The sequence below is a fragment of the Lampris incognitus genome, chromosome 3, assembly GCF_029633865.1.
Source record: "Lampris incognitus isolate fLamInc1 chromosome 3, fLamInc1.hap2, whole genome shotgun sequence".
Lineage (NCBI taxonomy): Eukaryota > Metazoa > Chordata > Actinopteri > Lampriformes > Lampridae > Lampris > Lampris incognitus.
The window spans coordinates 92,561,102-92,576,746 of record NC_079213.1 but is presented as its reverse complement, the minus strand read 5'-3'; the positions used below and the strand labels follow the sequence as shown (position 1 = coordinate 92,576,746).

The following is a 15,645-nucleotide window of genomic DNA, read 5'->3' as shown; positions in this document are numbered from 1 at the left end:
GGTTTGATATTATGCTTTATATTACCCAACAGTTCAATTTGATGAACTTCAGCTGGGTTCATATAAACATGTTTTTTGTTTTTTTGGGGGGGTTTTTTGTTTTTTTTTTGCATATGTGTCGGGAGGTATCATGTAAGATTTCATATGATTATCATGCTAATAATATTCTCCATATGGCCCAGTACTTCCTCCAACATAGCTGAATGATTTTTTGCATGCCTGTAAGTGTGTGTGTGTGTGTGTGTGTGTGTGTGTGTGTGTGTGTGTGTGTGTGTGTGTGTGTGTGTGTGTTGGTGTGTGGTGCTGCTGCATTGATAAATGCTTGTTTTCTCAGATCCTGACTGGAGAGGACTGGAACGAGGTGATGTACAATGGTATCCGCTCTCAAGGAGGAGTCAAGTCTGGCATGTGGTCCTCCATCTACTTCATAGTGCTCACCCTGTTTGGAAATTGTATCCTTCTGTAAACTCTCTTCAGGGAAAGAAGTTAAGCAATAACACTGGCGGCTGTTCAGTACATTGCGCTGGGGTGCTGCCCCCTTCAAATATCAAGAGATGAAAATTGACTTAAACATATTAAATATAATTTAGTTGTGTAATGCAAATAATTATGAAATGAAAGTGTTTTTCAGTCTGTGAGTGTCTGTCAGCAGCCGTTAAGTATTGGTTCCAAATGGTATTTGGTTGAATTCTGTCTGAATACATATACTTCCTGAGTGAGGGGCGCCGGCCAAATGATACCTTATGTAAGCCCTCAAACTTTTGGCGAGCAGGTGACCTGAGGTTGCTGTCTAATTGGTTTCTTCAGATTTTCCATGGGGCGCAGTTCTGTGCACTCCAGACACTCCCACTTTTATTGGCAACAAATTGGTATTGTTTTAATGTTTTTTGATCTAATGTGATTGGACAATTCTCGTGGCTGTCAATCATGTTCACACCCACCACAATGCCTTGTTTTGACTGTCAATCATCCAACGTCTATAAACCCTGATAAAATCGATAGGCTACATTGTCCTTCTTAATAACACTGTGGCTGTGTGGACATTAAAGCAGCTGTCAGGTGTGTTGCGCCAAGGTAAATTGCGCCCCCCCCCAAAAAATTTTTTTTAGCACCAGCTGCCACTGTACAATAATATCTTAAAACTCAAAATAATTTACTGATTTTTGGCAAATAAAAATGGCTAAGGAAAGTAGGCTCTTTACCTCTTTTGAGAAACTACCTCTAAAAACAGACTTACTTGCTAACAGTCCTTTTGATGAATGTACATTTTATAGTTTTATGAGCAGTAATAAAAGAGAGAGGAAGCTAAAACTATAACTTTGCCATGAGTTTTATTGCGAATTCGAGTAGACCACGTCCTTAGCACAGATGTGACCAGACACACTGTTGAATGTCTTCTTGGCCATTGCTGTGGATAACCTTGCCAATGCACAAGAGCTGACCAAGGTAAAAAGATAAAATATAAAAATATTTATCTTTTGATAATCTGATTATTTCGACTGAGAGAGCCTGATCTGCATTTAATTGCTGCTCTGACCAGCTCATGTAAAACAAAGAGTGAACATGTTTCAGTTGATAGCGTTTGGGATGATCTCCTTTTCAACTGTGTCTGGTTCTGGTTTCTTCTGATCCAATCTCATCAAAATCCTGATTCCATTAACTAATGTTTTTGAGTTCATTCGTTCATTTATTTCATTTATTTTAATCAATTCTGTGCCGCACCCTCTCTCCCCCTCCTCCGATCAGGATGAAGAGGAGGCTGAGGCAGCGTTTAACCAGAAGCATGCTCTCCAAAAGGCTAAGGAAGTCGGCCCAATGTCCTCCTTTATGTCTTCAGAGTAAGTGCTCTGTGCAGCTGCTTCTGCCTGCCTGACCTGCCCCTCTGTCTCTGCCCATCTCTCACCCCCATCTCCCACCATCACCACCCCTAGGGGGAAAGTCTGTACATTACTAACAGAACGTTTGTAAAACTCAGCAGGAGCAACTTTAGTCTTGGATGAGATGGTGGCGTTACTGTGCGGTTATTTTGATCCCCTCCTGTGAGAAATGCACAGCAAGCACTCAAAGATGGAGGTTAAGGGTCATCGTCGGTCTAGAGAATTCAGGATGCACTGCTTATAAGGATATTTGAGTGACGGGATTAAAAGATACAATCATCTTTATGGTTTAATGAACAACCATCAAGAAAATCGTTACGGGGGGCGGGTATCCTTCTGGAGGGTTATTGATACGTCTTTCTGGCAGGTTTGCTATCTTCTCTCTGTGCTCCTAGCTCTGTAATTTGCTCCAAATAAACTCCGTGTCTCCATGGTTACTGTCAGGCTTCCCAGTTCCAGAAGTGATGGTGGTGGTGGCGATGATGGGGGGAGGGTGCTTATATTGTTGTCATGGAGATGAGGTTACTTAGTGTCCAATTTGATAGTGTGGCCATCACAGTAATATAGTTCTGTACTCAGCAGACACACTTCCTTTTCCAAAAGGACTATTTGCTGCAGAGTAGAGTGGAGTATGACAAAGTGGCCAAGACACTATTTTTTTGGGGGGGGGGGATTTTTCCCCCTTTTTCTCCCCAATTGTAGCCGGCCAATTACTCCACTTTTCCGAGCTGTCCCGGTCACTGCTCCACCCCCTCTGCCAATCCGGGGAGGGCTGCAGACTACCACATGCCTCCTCCGATACATGTGGAGTCGCCAGCCGCTTCTTTTCACCTGACAGTGAGGAGTTTCACCAGGGGGACGTAGTACATGGGAGGGTCATGCTATTCCCTCCCAGTTCCCCCTCCCTGCAAAACAGGCAACCCGACCAACCAGAGGAGGTGCTAGTGCAGCAACCAGGACACATACCCACATCTGGCTTCCCACCCGCAGACATGGCCAATTGTGTCTGTAGGGACACCTGACCAAACTGAAGGCAACATGGAGATTCAAACCGGGATCCCCGTGTTGGTGGGCAATGGAATAGACTGCTATGCTACCCAGATGCCAAGTGCAATGTGATTTTTATCCAAGTTACTCTGTTACAATAACAAATGAGCAGATGATGTATTTCAGAGAAAGCAGTTGCTCAGAACAGCATTTAACTACTTGGTGAAACTTGGTGGAGGTGCATGTGCATGTATATTGGAGTCAGGTGGCTTTAGTGGACGCATTGGCCATTTAGAATGGGGCAGTTTGTTGCATGGGCATGCAGAAGTTATGATAAGAGGGCTATGACATTTGATGGATATGACATTCTTGAAGCACTTCCAAGGTGGGTTTACTGTTTTTTTTTTCTTTTTTTTTTCTTTTCCCAAGTCTTGCTGCTTCGGCAGAACTATCTAGATAGAATTGGAAGGAGAAAAATTAGAGATGTGCTTTAGTTATGAAGTGGACAATTTTAAAGACGCTGACACACTGAGGGTCAGGCTCTTGTCAGAGACCATAAAGGAGAGTGGAATACCACAGGGTCGTCTGGCTGAGCATCTGTATTCAGAGAGCACAGTCTCTGAACTTTGAAAGTTTCTGGTCTCATCTCTGACGATGGCGCTGTAACTGTGGCATTATCTGCCTCCACTGACCTTGGAAAACCGTGCATGGAGATGTTTGCTCAGTGAAAAGGAGGATTTGAGCATGTTGGAGACTGGCGATGATTTACCCTTGGTAATGCATGTATCTGGCTAGCATGGTCAAAGGAAGAAAAATAATGTACACACGCTCCCTGAGAATGCTTTTCATTGGGAATGCACACAGTTAATGCTGTGGGATTGTAACTTCAAGGATAATCCTTTCAGTGAATGCAAGAGTTTTTCTTCCATTGTACATATTCTTTTAATACTGCACCCAAATACTGTACTCTTGAGCATTCTGACCGCTGAACAGCGTGAAGCTCGGCACGCTATTTCCCCATTCACTTGCTAGCATGAGCCAACAGAATGCTAATGCCTCACTACTCTGAGGTGGCAATGGTGCTAAGAGATGCATCCTGAGATGGTTGTTTTGTTCAACGGGTATCTCAATATGTAATCATCTCCTGTGTCGGCTGATGGAGCCCATCTCTGTGTTTTATCTCTGTACCATGGTGCACTGTCTATAACATTTCAATTTATCCCAAAGATAGCCTTCTTTTCAATGTTGTGCTGATGTTTATGAATGTTGTTTGGATTGTTCTAATACTGTCGCCATCTTGTTTGTCAATGTGCCGCTTGGCTCTAGTGGAGACACACACCAAAGAATCAGAATCCAGTTCAGTTGACAAAATTATCAGTTTAATATGGGAAATATTTAGAAAGAGACTAATGAACATACTCTGTCAGCTGAGTTGTTCAAAGAGATGATGCTGTGGCAATCAAGTTTGTTTGAAACAGAGAATTCATTTTCGATTGTCATGCAGTTTTGATTTCATTTTAACATGAAATAATTGACAAATAGGCTGCAGTAGATAATTGGCATTAGTTTTGAATAGTTGTCTTTTCAGTTCCTTTACACTTGGTATCCATGTAGATGGATATTATTTGAGGTTTGAGGACTCTTGCTGTGTGTCTCCTCACCTGTTTTGTCTCTGCTCACAAAAGCACTAATGTCTTGTTTTCAACCAATCGCTTATTGATAACACGGACCACACAAGAGTCCACGCACCAGTAAGTAACTCGGTCTGTTCAGCTCTCTCAATCTCTCACAAACACCTGCCTGATTTTCCTGGTAAATGTTCTCTGCTCATCTTCTTTTATAATGTCCTCTTCATGTACGTATCTTCCTGTATCTTCAAACTCCGTTTTTTTATTCTGCATTTCTATATCTTCCACATCTCTCACTTCTGTTATTATACTTACAACAACTTTCCCTGCGTTGCTTAATTTGTCATATAGCATCTTCATTGATCCAGCAAATATTGTTTTCATGTTGAAATGAAATTGCTTGTTGCTTATGAAGTGTTGGTTTGATAATCAGACCAGGGGTCCCTGCAATGAAAAACCCATTTTTTTCAACACAAGTGCTGTGGATGCTAATTTACATTTGGTAAAAAAAAAAAAGGGAAACTGGGGACTAGCAATTTGAGTTCATCCAGGCACATTTGGAAATTGCATCTCCAAAAACAATTGCCTCAAGTGAATACAAATAATGCGAATGACATACTTTCAAGACCTGATTCAATCAGTAACACAACAAGATAGAGACCAACTCAAACACTAACACAAACAGCATAGCCTTTCACCTTTATTTGACTTGACATAATAACTCGTGTCTAATAATAAAAATCTGGTTCTTGGTACTAATGTTGGTGTCTTTTCTCTCCCCTCAGAGGCAGCCGCAGGAGGCGGCCCTACCTGTACAGGAAAAGAGCCATTCATCGCAGCCGGCCAGCCTACTCCTACTCCTTGGAGGAGGCCCAAGGCAGCATCAGGGAGAGCTGCCCAGCCCCGCCTCTCAACCCCTCTAACTCTTTCATGTCCAGGAGAGAGAGGAGAAGAAGGATGACCATGTCCGTGTGGGAGCAGAGAACCAGCCAGCTGCGGAGACAGCGCCAGATGTCCAGTCGAGAGGTCCTTTTCAGTGGCCCCAGTGAGGAGAAGGCCCAGCCTGAACAGCCGCACCCACTCTCGCTGCGCAGCAAGGCCACCCAGCAACCTCCCTCAGGCAGCCTCAAGCACCTGGCAGACCCTCTGACCTCCTCAGATGGTCACCAGGCCTCCAGCTCCTCTGTGCCTGTGGATACCCCTCTGGATGCTGCCGTTACTGGTGACATACCTGATCCTCCTTTGTCAGTGTTAGTGCCAGAGTCACTGGACCCGATGGATACGTCCATTCCTGAGCCACCCGTGTCCACACCAGAACTTAGCGAGTCTGAGCCCCTCTCTGAAGGTGGAAAGCTGGGTATTAGCCAGAGTCATAACTCCCTCAATGGACGACGGAGCCCCAGGCTGAATGGTGAACGGCGACACAGGGCGGTAAAGAAGTTCAGACCGCCAAACAGCGGAGACACTCTGACCCTTGAGATGGGTGCTCACGGCAGAGTCAAGGGCAGGAAGTTGCCTCGCCGCGACCCGCAGACTGGAGTCAGAGGTCAGGGATCGTCTGGAAGCCGCTCGACCAGTCGCTCCATCAGCAGGGAGAGGAGGATAAATGCCGAGGACCAGGAGGGCAAAACAGAAAAGGAGGAGGGAGAAACATGTCAAGAAGAGAGCAGGTTAGACACAACTCCAATAGTTCACATGTGGAGTACTTTAATACCCAGGATTTTACACGAGTGCACTAACCAGTCCAATATTTGCTCATGTAAAGTCAATAGAGGAGATAGTTTACACCTTCCAACACCACTCTCCCAACAGTTATCTGCTTATAATCTTGGGTTGTCTGTAAAGACTCTCAGAGGTCATGTTGGATTTATTGCCATCAGTATCAGTATACACCACAGGTCTGTATGTGACATCAAATAAACAACAAATTATAGAAATTGAATATTTAAAAATGCCCTCTCGTCTCTCTCCTTGAGTCCTATTTTATTTCTTTTCCAGCACCTCATTCTTACACGATCCCGGAAGAGGGGTCCCTCCTCTATTGTTCTTCCTGAGGTTTTTCCCGACATGGTATTTTTCTGTCGAGTTTTTCCTCATCCAAATTGAGGGTCTAAGGATAGGAAGTGTTGCACGTTGCATAGAAAGTAATTGAATGTTAAGCCCTCTCGGAGGAAACTGTGATTTAGGACTATACAAATCTGATGTGACTTGATGCGATTGTCCAAAGGTCATTGGGATATTTCAGAAGCACTCCTATGCTACTCCATTAATTATAGCATAAGAACTGCAAAACGACCCATTGTTGTATGTTCACATACATCAACATGAATACAAGTAAAGAGGTATATCTTTCTCTTGATGGCTACGTGGTAAACGCCCTTTCTCTGTGTTTCTACAGACAGTGTGAACAGGGCCTGAGTGAAGACACTGGCCCACAAGAAACCCAAAACCTGGCTAGCACCCACCTTTCCCAAAACCAGGAAGCACATCCTTCGCTGTCAGACCTGCCCACCATCTATCAGACCTCACCTCCTGATATCCCAGAGGGAAATAAGGCAGAAAAAGAGACGGACCACACCACGGCCATGTGTCTGGACTATAAGTCTCAGCTTGGCTCCAGTGTTATCATAGATGTGCCCAATGTGCAGTCATCTATGGAGCTTTCCACCATTACAGGTAAAGACCCTTCATATAACATGGCCTAATTGCAGTGTGACATAGTACAAATGAAATTGCAAGGGTTGATTGATAAATGTAATCATTTTGAATGAACATTGTCCAGTGTTGTTAAATACTGGGACCTCTTTCCATGGATGAAATAATCATGCTGTTGGTTCATTATTGTAACAGAATGGATGCTTTACTGGTTCTTCCTTTTCTTTTCCTCGTTCCCTGCCTTCATTCACATATCTTTACTCCATTCACCCTCCCTCCTTTGTATCCCACTCTATTCACCCTCTTCAACGCCTCCTTCTCACTCCCTGTCTTGCTTGCTCTTCTTCTACCAAATGTATTTCCCAGTTAATAGTAAAGACCCAGAGGTGTGTAACTCGGAGAAGGAGGAAGTGGAGGAGACCAAGCCTGTCAACACTGTGACCCCAGACAGCATGTTCCTCTTCAAACCTGACAACCCGTAAGTGGACTCCACTCATCTATGAGAGGTCTGATCCAACAGCGTTAGGCCTCTCATAGGTCTCCTTATAGGAGGAGTGGAGTGTAAAGACTCCTTGGAAATGCACGACTCAATGTTGGTTTGATAAGGAGCTGCTACTCAAGGCATCACATGTGGCTATAATGAATAAAAACCAAGTGTTCATGTTAGGTTTTTTTTTTTTTACTTCATTTGTATAGGAAACTTTTGTGAGTTTAGACTTGACTCTAGTTTACTGTGGTACATGTCTTGTTGTTCCCTTGATTCCCTTCCCCAAGCAATCCAGTATGTTCTCATGGAAAATGACAGTGTTGTTCTGTGTTTACTGGTTTTATATATGCTGTGTCTAATAATTATCTAATAATTTACTGGTCCATTTACTCATCCAGGGTGCGTCGAGCATGTCACTATGTGGTGAACCTCAGGTACTTTGAGATGTCCATCCTGCTGGTTATAGCTGCCAGTAGCATCGCCCTGGCTGCCGAGGACCCTGTGTCCACCTCATCTGACTGGAACAAGGTGTGTGTGTGTGTGTGTGTGCACGTGCATGTGTGCGCATGTGGGTGTGTGCATGCATGTGCACTTGCATGTGTATGAGTGAGACCATGTGTACACAAATGTGAACTCTATAGTTCTTGCCAACTCAGAATGAGTTTTTTGACCTCAAATGTGAACTCCCTGACGAAATATCACAGCACTAATCTCTGAATTAGAGAGACAGCAGTAACATTAATGTCCTAAAATAATCCAGAAGTTTCCTGCTGTTTGTATGATTATGGCATCATCTGTAGTATCATCCTGTTAACCCCTGAGAAAACAATTCAATCACTATCAATTTGCGCCTTGGGTCTCGTACCTCCCTCTGAGTACATCGGAGAACTGGGACAGAGAAGTGGAGACATATTCCTGAATTACATCTCAAAAGACTCCTGATGTGACTTGATAGGGGGCAATTAAAGTGCTGATGATTGAAGAAATGGAGCCTGTAGCTTATTGGTGAAAGGAAGCTGATCATACTGTGTTACATTATCGTGGGGACTCTGTCATGCTAATCTACCAGCTGAGAGGCTGTGAAGCAAAGCAAATCTTGAGGTCATAAAAGTGAAAGAAAAAGGAAAAATAAAATTGATAGAATGCTCTAGTGAGGAAAACCTGTACCTACTCTGTTACTATGCTTGCCATGTTTGTGTCGCATTCTTTGCCTTTGACGTCTATTTTGGCTCACACTCCCTGACTTTGCAGGTTCTGCGGTATTTTGATTATGTGTTCACTGGAGTCTTCACCTTTGAAATGATCATAAAGGTGAGTTACTTTGCCTCCCCCCTTATGGATGTACTGTAGTGAGTGCTTTATAATAAATCGTCATAGTATTTGTTGCACATAGCATCAATTTCCAGCTATATGTTCTTTATCTCACTTAGTATCTTTAGTCAGAAGTGGCACATTAAACCTTATAGTAACAGAAAAGTAATGAAAAAGTGATGAAGTGTTGACATATATATAAAAGTAATGAAATGTTGATATATATATATATTAAATATGTGTCAAGAATCAGGAACACTTTATTTGTCATTTCACTTCATGCACTTGCGTACATGAAAGAAATGAAAGCCATTTCCCCCAGCCCACAGCAGTACAACACGAAGGCAAAAACGCATCCAAAAACTGCAACAACACACATACCCAAACTAACACATATATCCACAGTAAACACACACACACACATATATATATATACAATGTTAATCTTAATATTCCGCTCCTCATTTGTTGAGCACTTTTATCAACACCATTGATGGTTTCCAGGAAAAAAAACCCGCTATATATATAGTCAATCTAGAATGAAATGGATTCTTTTTCTTTTTGGGGGGGGGGTCCCCCTTTTTCTCCTCAGTTGTAGCCGTCCAATTATCCCACCCTTCTGAGCAGTCCCGGTTGCTGCTCCACCCCGTCTGCAGATCTGGGGAGGGCTGCAGACTACCACATGCCTCCTCCGATATATGTGGAGTCACCAGCCGCTCCTTTTCACCTGACAGTGATGAGTTTCACCAGGGGGATGTAGCACATGGGAGGATCATGCTATTCCCCCCCCCGAACAGGTGCTCCGACCAACCAGAGGATGCACTAGTGCAGCAACTAGGATACATACCCACTTCTGGCTTCCCACCCGCAGACACAACCAATTGTGTCTGTAGGGACGCTCGACCAAGCCAGAGGTAACGGGGGATTCGAACCGGAGATCCCTGTGTTGGTAGGCAATGGAATAGACTGCTACGCTACCTGGATGCCCCGTTTAAATTGATGTTATTAACCAATGAGCAGAAGTTCATATAGAAGTTTGAACTGAGATAATTGTATGAAATTGACCCTAACTGCGACTAACCGCACCTTTTTTTTTTTTTACATTTTATGCTAAAGCAGAAACTTTTTGTTGACCCCAACTTGTACTCTGTCCACAGATGATCGACCAGGGCCTCATTCTGCATGACGGCTCTTATTTCAGAGACCTGTGGAACATTCTGGATTTCATCGTCGTAATTGGGGCGTTGGTCGCCTTCGCCCTAACGTCAGTCACGTTACTTAATTCGTATGAATCAATAATGTCTGTACATATCAATGTCTTGTCAGTCAAATAGTGACTCCCGCTTACAATAGGTGTTTCACACCTGTACAGTCACCGCACAGCCCAACGTCACACTCGTTTCCTATTGTACACTAAGCTTTTCTCTACATGTATTCGGTCACAGTCCCCTCAGTTAAGTCATGTTTTCCATTTTATTTATGCCATTATATCTGTTGATATACATGTCTCTCTCTCTCTTTCTCTCTCTGCCCGTTTTCTTGATGTCTTTGGATGATGCCTTTGTGGGAATAATCAGCAGCAATGTGATGGGGTAAAAGTTAAATCAAAGTCTTTGTCTATTGCTCATACTTTTGTCTTCAAACACACATTTTAACATGTAACATAAGAGCAGTTTGTCAGATGAACTAAGAGAAACGGATGAACAAGATGGACTAACAGGTTCTCCGAGACATGTTAGCCTTCTTGGTAGGTGATGTGTTGCATTGCTTTTGCATTGTGTGAGGTTAACAGTGTTTGTTGTGCTGTGCAGGAACAACAAGGGACGGGACATTAAAACTATCAAGTCTCTGAGAGTCCTGCGTGTACTCAGACCTCTGAAGACCATCAAAAGACTTCCTAAACTCAAGGTCATTAATGCATCTCATTGTCCATAGTCCCTCCTGGCAGATTGTCCCTGTGTACTATATCTCTTTTCCTACCAACAGTGGTATAAGCCAGTAATTTGAATAATATGATAGAAATTAAGGCTGGAGCTTATTTGGAGTATGCAACATGCAAGTCAATGTTTTGTTTTTTTATAACTTAGTCATCTGTACATTGGAGCAGTTGTACCACCCAAAGTCATTCATTATTCTATTTGTGTTCCTGCACGCATGAATATACATATTCATATATTTGTGCCTGTGGTTGAGAAGGCTTGGCGAATATAGATTGCTGTCGAGCAAGGGCAGATGACATTACACACACACACACAATGCACAAATGTGTACCTGTACACCCGCGTGCGCACACACACACACACACACACACACACACACACACACACACACACACACACACACACACACACACACACACACACACACACACACACACACACACACACACACCTACAGCCGCTTTCCTCTCAGGCATTTTGCACACCTGAGAGCAGAGAGAGGGCTAGCAGATAGATTAAGTGATAAACTGTGAGCGTCGGGGCATGAAGAGACGCTGCCGGGACTGAGATCCCCAGACCTCACACTAAGTCGTCAACAGGGAGAGGAGAAACATGGAGAGGATGAGGGAGGAGAGGAGAGGGACTTATTTTATTTATTTCCCCTAAAGTTAAGCACCTATATTGAAATACCTAAAGGGTTCATAATGTAAGAATAAACCTGAATTCATCATGTTAACAAAACCAAAAAGAGGAGAGGAGAGCAGCATGGACAACGATGCTGGATCAGGAGTTAGACAAGCAGAGAGGAGATTGAAAACATAGCTAACATCGATTATGATTTTTATTTATTTATGTATTACCCCCCTTCTTTTTCTCCCCAATTGTACCTGGCAAATCACCCTGCTCTCCAAGCTGTCCCGGTTGCTGCTCCACCCCCTCTGCCAATCCGGGGAGGGCTGCAGACTACCACATGTCTCTTCCGATACATGTGGATTCGCCAGCTGCTTCTTTTCACCTGACAGCGAGGAGTTTTGCCAGGGGGACGTAGTGCATGGGCGGATCACGCTATTCCCCCCAGTCCCCCCCCGAACAGCCGCCCCGACCGACCAGAGGAGGCGCTAGTGCAGCAACCAGGACACATACCCACATCCACCTTCCCACCCGCAGACACGGCCAATTGTGTCTGTAGGGATGCCTGACCAAGCTGGAGGTAACACGAGGATTTGATCAGGCAATCCCCGTGTTGGTAGGCAACAGAATAGACCGCTACGCTACTCAGATGCCCGCTAATATCGATTATTCATTCATTATCCAAACCGCTTATCCTTACTCAGGGTCATGGAATGCTGGAGCCTATCCCAGTAGTCATTGGGCGGCAGGCGGAGAGACACCCTGGACAGGCCGCCAGGCCATCACTGGGCCCACACCCGCACACACACATTCACACCTAGGGACAATTTAGTATGGCTGATTCACCTGACCTAGAGCATGATACAAATATATGCAAAGTATATCAAAACAACCTCTCACCGATGGCGTTCCTATCGTTTTACCATGATGAGGGCAACGTCGATTATAATCAATTTATTTTGCATTACAAGCAAACGAAAGTGCACAATGTAGAATATAAACAAACATGCATAAGGATCACATTATATTTAATACTCTTAGGATAAGCAGTTTGGATAATGGATGGATGGATTGATGGATGGATGTATGATACAGTATGAGTTATCCATAGTGAAAAACAAAAGCACGAGAGAAGAGAGGAGTATGTAGGGAAATTATACAAAGAAATGACAGCAGATGAGGATGAGGAAAGAGCAAAATGAGAGGAGAGGAGAACAGATGAGATGAAAGATCTGGAAAGAGCGAAACAGAAACGAAATAAGAGAACAGGTGCGAGCAGGAGAAGTGAGGAGAGGAATTGAAAGGAAGTAAGAAAGGAGGAGGGGGAGAGTTGTGGCTATCAGACAGACTCGGAAATGAAGCAGTCTGATAAGAAAGAGAGGAGGGAGAGACGTTGGTCAGATTGCATGTGATAACAAGCTGTCATCAGGAGCAGGACTGATGCAGTGCAGTCACAACCAGACATTACAGGGCATATCGCTCTCTCCTTTCCACTGGGACACCAAATAAAGATTTACACCAAGTCACTCAAACAGCAGACGTCTCCCAGCCACCGTCACTGAACGTCCGTTCATTTTATGAATTACTCAGTCAAGAAACAATGAATGAATCAATGAATCCCAGAAGCCCTTGCACGTTCTTTCGTTAATATATTATTTATAGTATAATCTCAGATACCAAAGCTTTCCTCCTTTTCATCTCTCCATCCCAGGCGGTGTTCGACTGCGTGGTAACCTCTTTGAAGAACGTCTTCAACATCCTGATTGTCTATAAGCTCTTCATGTTCATCTTTGCGGTTATTGCCGTTCAGCTCTTCAAGGGGAAGTTTTTCTACTGTACCGATGGCTCAAAGGACACAGAGAAGGACTGCCAGTAGGTGGACTCTCCCTCAACACATGTATTCAGCTTTGTCTGTCTGTCCCTGCGTTATTCCAGCCCTCTGCAGCTCTGTTGGCAGATGATTGGTTTATATGCTTGCCTTCTTTCATCCATCCCTGTTTCTGTCCTTCTTTCTTTCTTTCTTCCCACCTTGTTTCTTGTCTTCCTTCTCCCCTCCCTCCCCCCCCCCTTCCTTTCCTCTGTACATACTCATACCTGTACTGTGCAAACGTTCTCGCTCTCTCTCGTCATCTCTAACCCATACAGGATCTCTATATATTGATTGATCAACAAAATATTGTAGTGGCACGGTGGCCCAATGGTTAGCACTGTTGCCTCATAGTAAGCAGGTCCTGGTTTCGAACCCCAGACCATCCCAGGTCCTATCTGTGTGGAGTTTGTATGTTCTCCCTGTGTCTGCATGGGTTTCCTCCAGGTGCTCCAGTTTCCTCCCACCATCAAAAAGGCATGGCATGTTAGGGTTAATATTCCTGTCTGTGCCCCTGAGCAAGGCAATGGAAAGAAGAACTGGAGTTGGTCCCCGGGTGCTGCAGCCGCCCACTGCTCCTATACAATAGGATGGGTTAAATGCAGGAACTAATTTGTTGTAAGATAAGATAAAATAACCTTTATTGATCCACGTGGGGAAAATTCAGGCAAAGGCAAAAAGAGACATCAACATCACATCAACAGGGTAACAGAGGTAGATAGCGGTAAAACAGAGGGTTAACACTTTAGTATGGGGAACCTATTCTAAGTAACAAAAACTTAATTTAGAGTAATTTAACACTATTAACACTTGTAGTTTTGTGTTTTGTTATGTAAGAACAGACCATATTCATTAAGTGTTAGTAAGGGAGAATAACTCTTCTTGTGGTACTACCACCTTATAAAGTCCATACTAAGCGAAGCATATTGAGATGGTACTACTAATAAGCAATAAGTCTGAGGTTATAGAGGGAAAACTCATAGTTAATGGCTTACTGGTTGTATAATAAGGCCATGCAGAATAAGGCATTAATGAGTATGTAATAATGACCAATTAAGAGCCAATATGTTGCTAATTTGCATGCTAATAAGCACCTAATTAATGGTGACTATGTTCCCCATACTAAAGTGTTACCAACAGAGGTGGTAGGTAAGTAGGTAGCATAGCCTGTATCAGATGTTAAATATCAACAGTATATTGTTAAAATAGGAATAATCATTACACATCAACACCAAGTTGCAGCAATGCATTGTAATTAAATTGTGCAAATTCTAAAATCAATATTTCAGGACAGTAAACAGGATCCAATCAGTTCAGGATCAGATCAACACTAAAACCCCAATATGGAATGGAACAGCCAAAACCTCAGTAGCATAATAGAACACAATGAATACAATTCGTTGAAAGAACACAATGTCAAATAAAGTTGCTTTCTTTCATAATGTGTTGAGATACTGGATGGGTTAGTGTCATCCCCATGATTCTTTCCTCTCTTGATTATGATGCACGCTATGTACAGGGTAATATTTGTCTCTTATTTCTTTATATTTTCCACATTCTAAAAGAAAATGTGACTCTGTTTCGACTCTTGCAGTTCACAGTGTTGATATAATCTTAATTCTCTGGGTATCCAGGATTTTTTATGTCTCTCTCTTTCGATCTCAAGTTGATCACCAAGTCTGACTTTAGTTTATGTTCTCCTTTCTTTGTAATTTTGGATACTTTTGTTAATTGGACTTAATGGTTAATGTAGTGTGCTACAGTGGCGTAGTGGTTAGCACGGTCACCTCACAGCAAGAAGGTCCTGGGTTCAAACCCCAGGGTAGTCCAACCTTGGGGATCATCCCGGGTCGTCCTCAGTGTGGAGTTCTCATGGTCTCCTCATGTCTGTGTGGGTTTCCTCCTGGTGCTCCGGTTTCCTCCCACAGTCCAAAGACATGTAGGTCAGGTGAATCGGCCATACTAAATTGTCCCTAGGTGTGAATGTGTCAGCCCTGTGATGGACTGGCAGCCTGTCCAGGGTGTCTCCCCGCCTGCCGCCCAATGACTGCTGGGATAGGCTCCAGCATCCCGCGACCCAAATTCGGATAAGCAGCTTGGATAATGGATGGATGGATGGATGGTTACTGAAGTGATGGCATTCAGGCTTTTTGTTATATACAATGCCATCTTTCCATATTCCAGTGTTTGCATCTTGAAATTTAGAATCAAATTTTTTAAGTTTAATGTTGAAGTCTCTATGTACCTATGGGTTTATTTTTGT

General features: G+C 43.5%; 1 protein-coding gene across 1 annotated transcript in view; it reads left to right on the top strand.

Moving 5' to 3' along the window:
* Positions 1–15,645, top strand: part of LOC130110532 (voltage-dependent R-type calcium channel subunit alpha-1E) — a 186,944-nt gene that overhangs the window by 136,902 nt on the left and 34,397 nt on the right. The window contains 12 exon segments of the mRNA XM_056277664.1: positions 335–452; positions 1,379–1,446; positions 1,747–1,838; positions 5,278–6,256; positions 7,015–7,168; positions 7,514–7,625; positions 8,033–8,162; positions 8,886–8,945; positions 10,103–10,209; positions 10,526–10,537; positions 10,757–10,853; positions 13,227–13,387. Of these exon segments, the coding sequence (XP_056133639.1) occupies positions 335–452; positions 1,379–1,446; positions 1,747–1,838; positions 5,278–6,256; positions 7,015–7,168; positions 7,514–7,625; positions 8,033–8,162; positions 8,886–8,945; positions 10,103–10,209; positions 10,526–10,537; positions 10,757–10,853; positions 13,227–13,387 (2,090 nt within the window).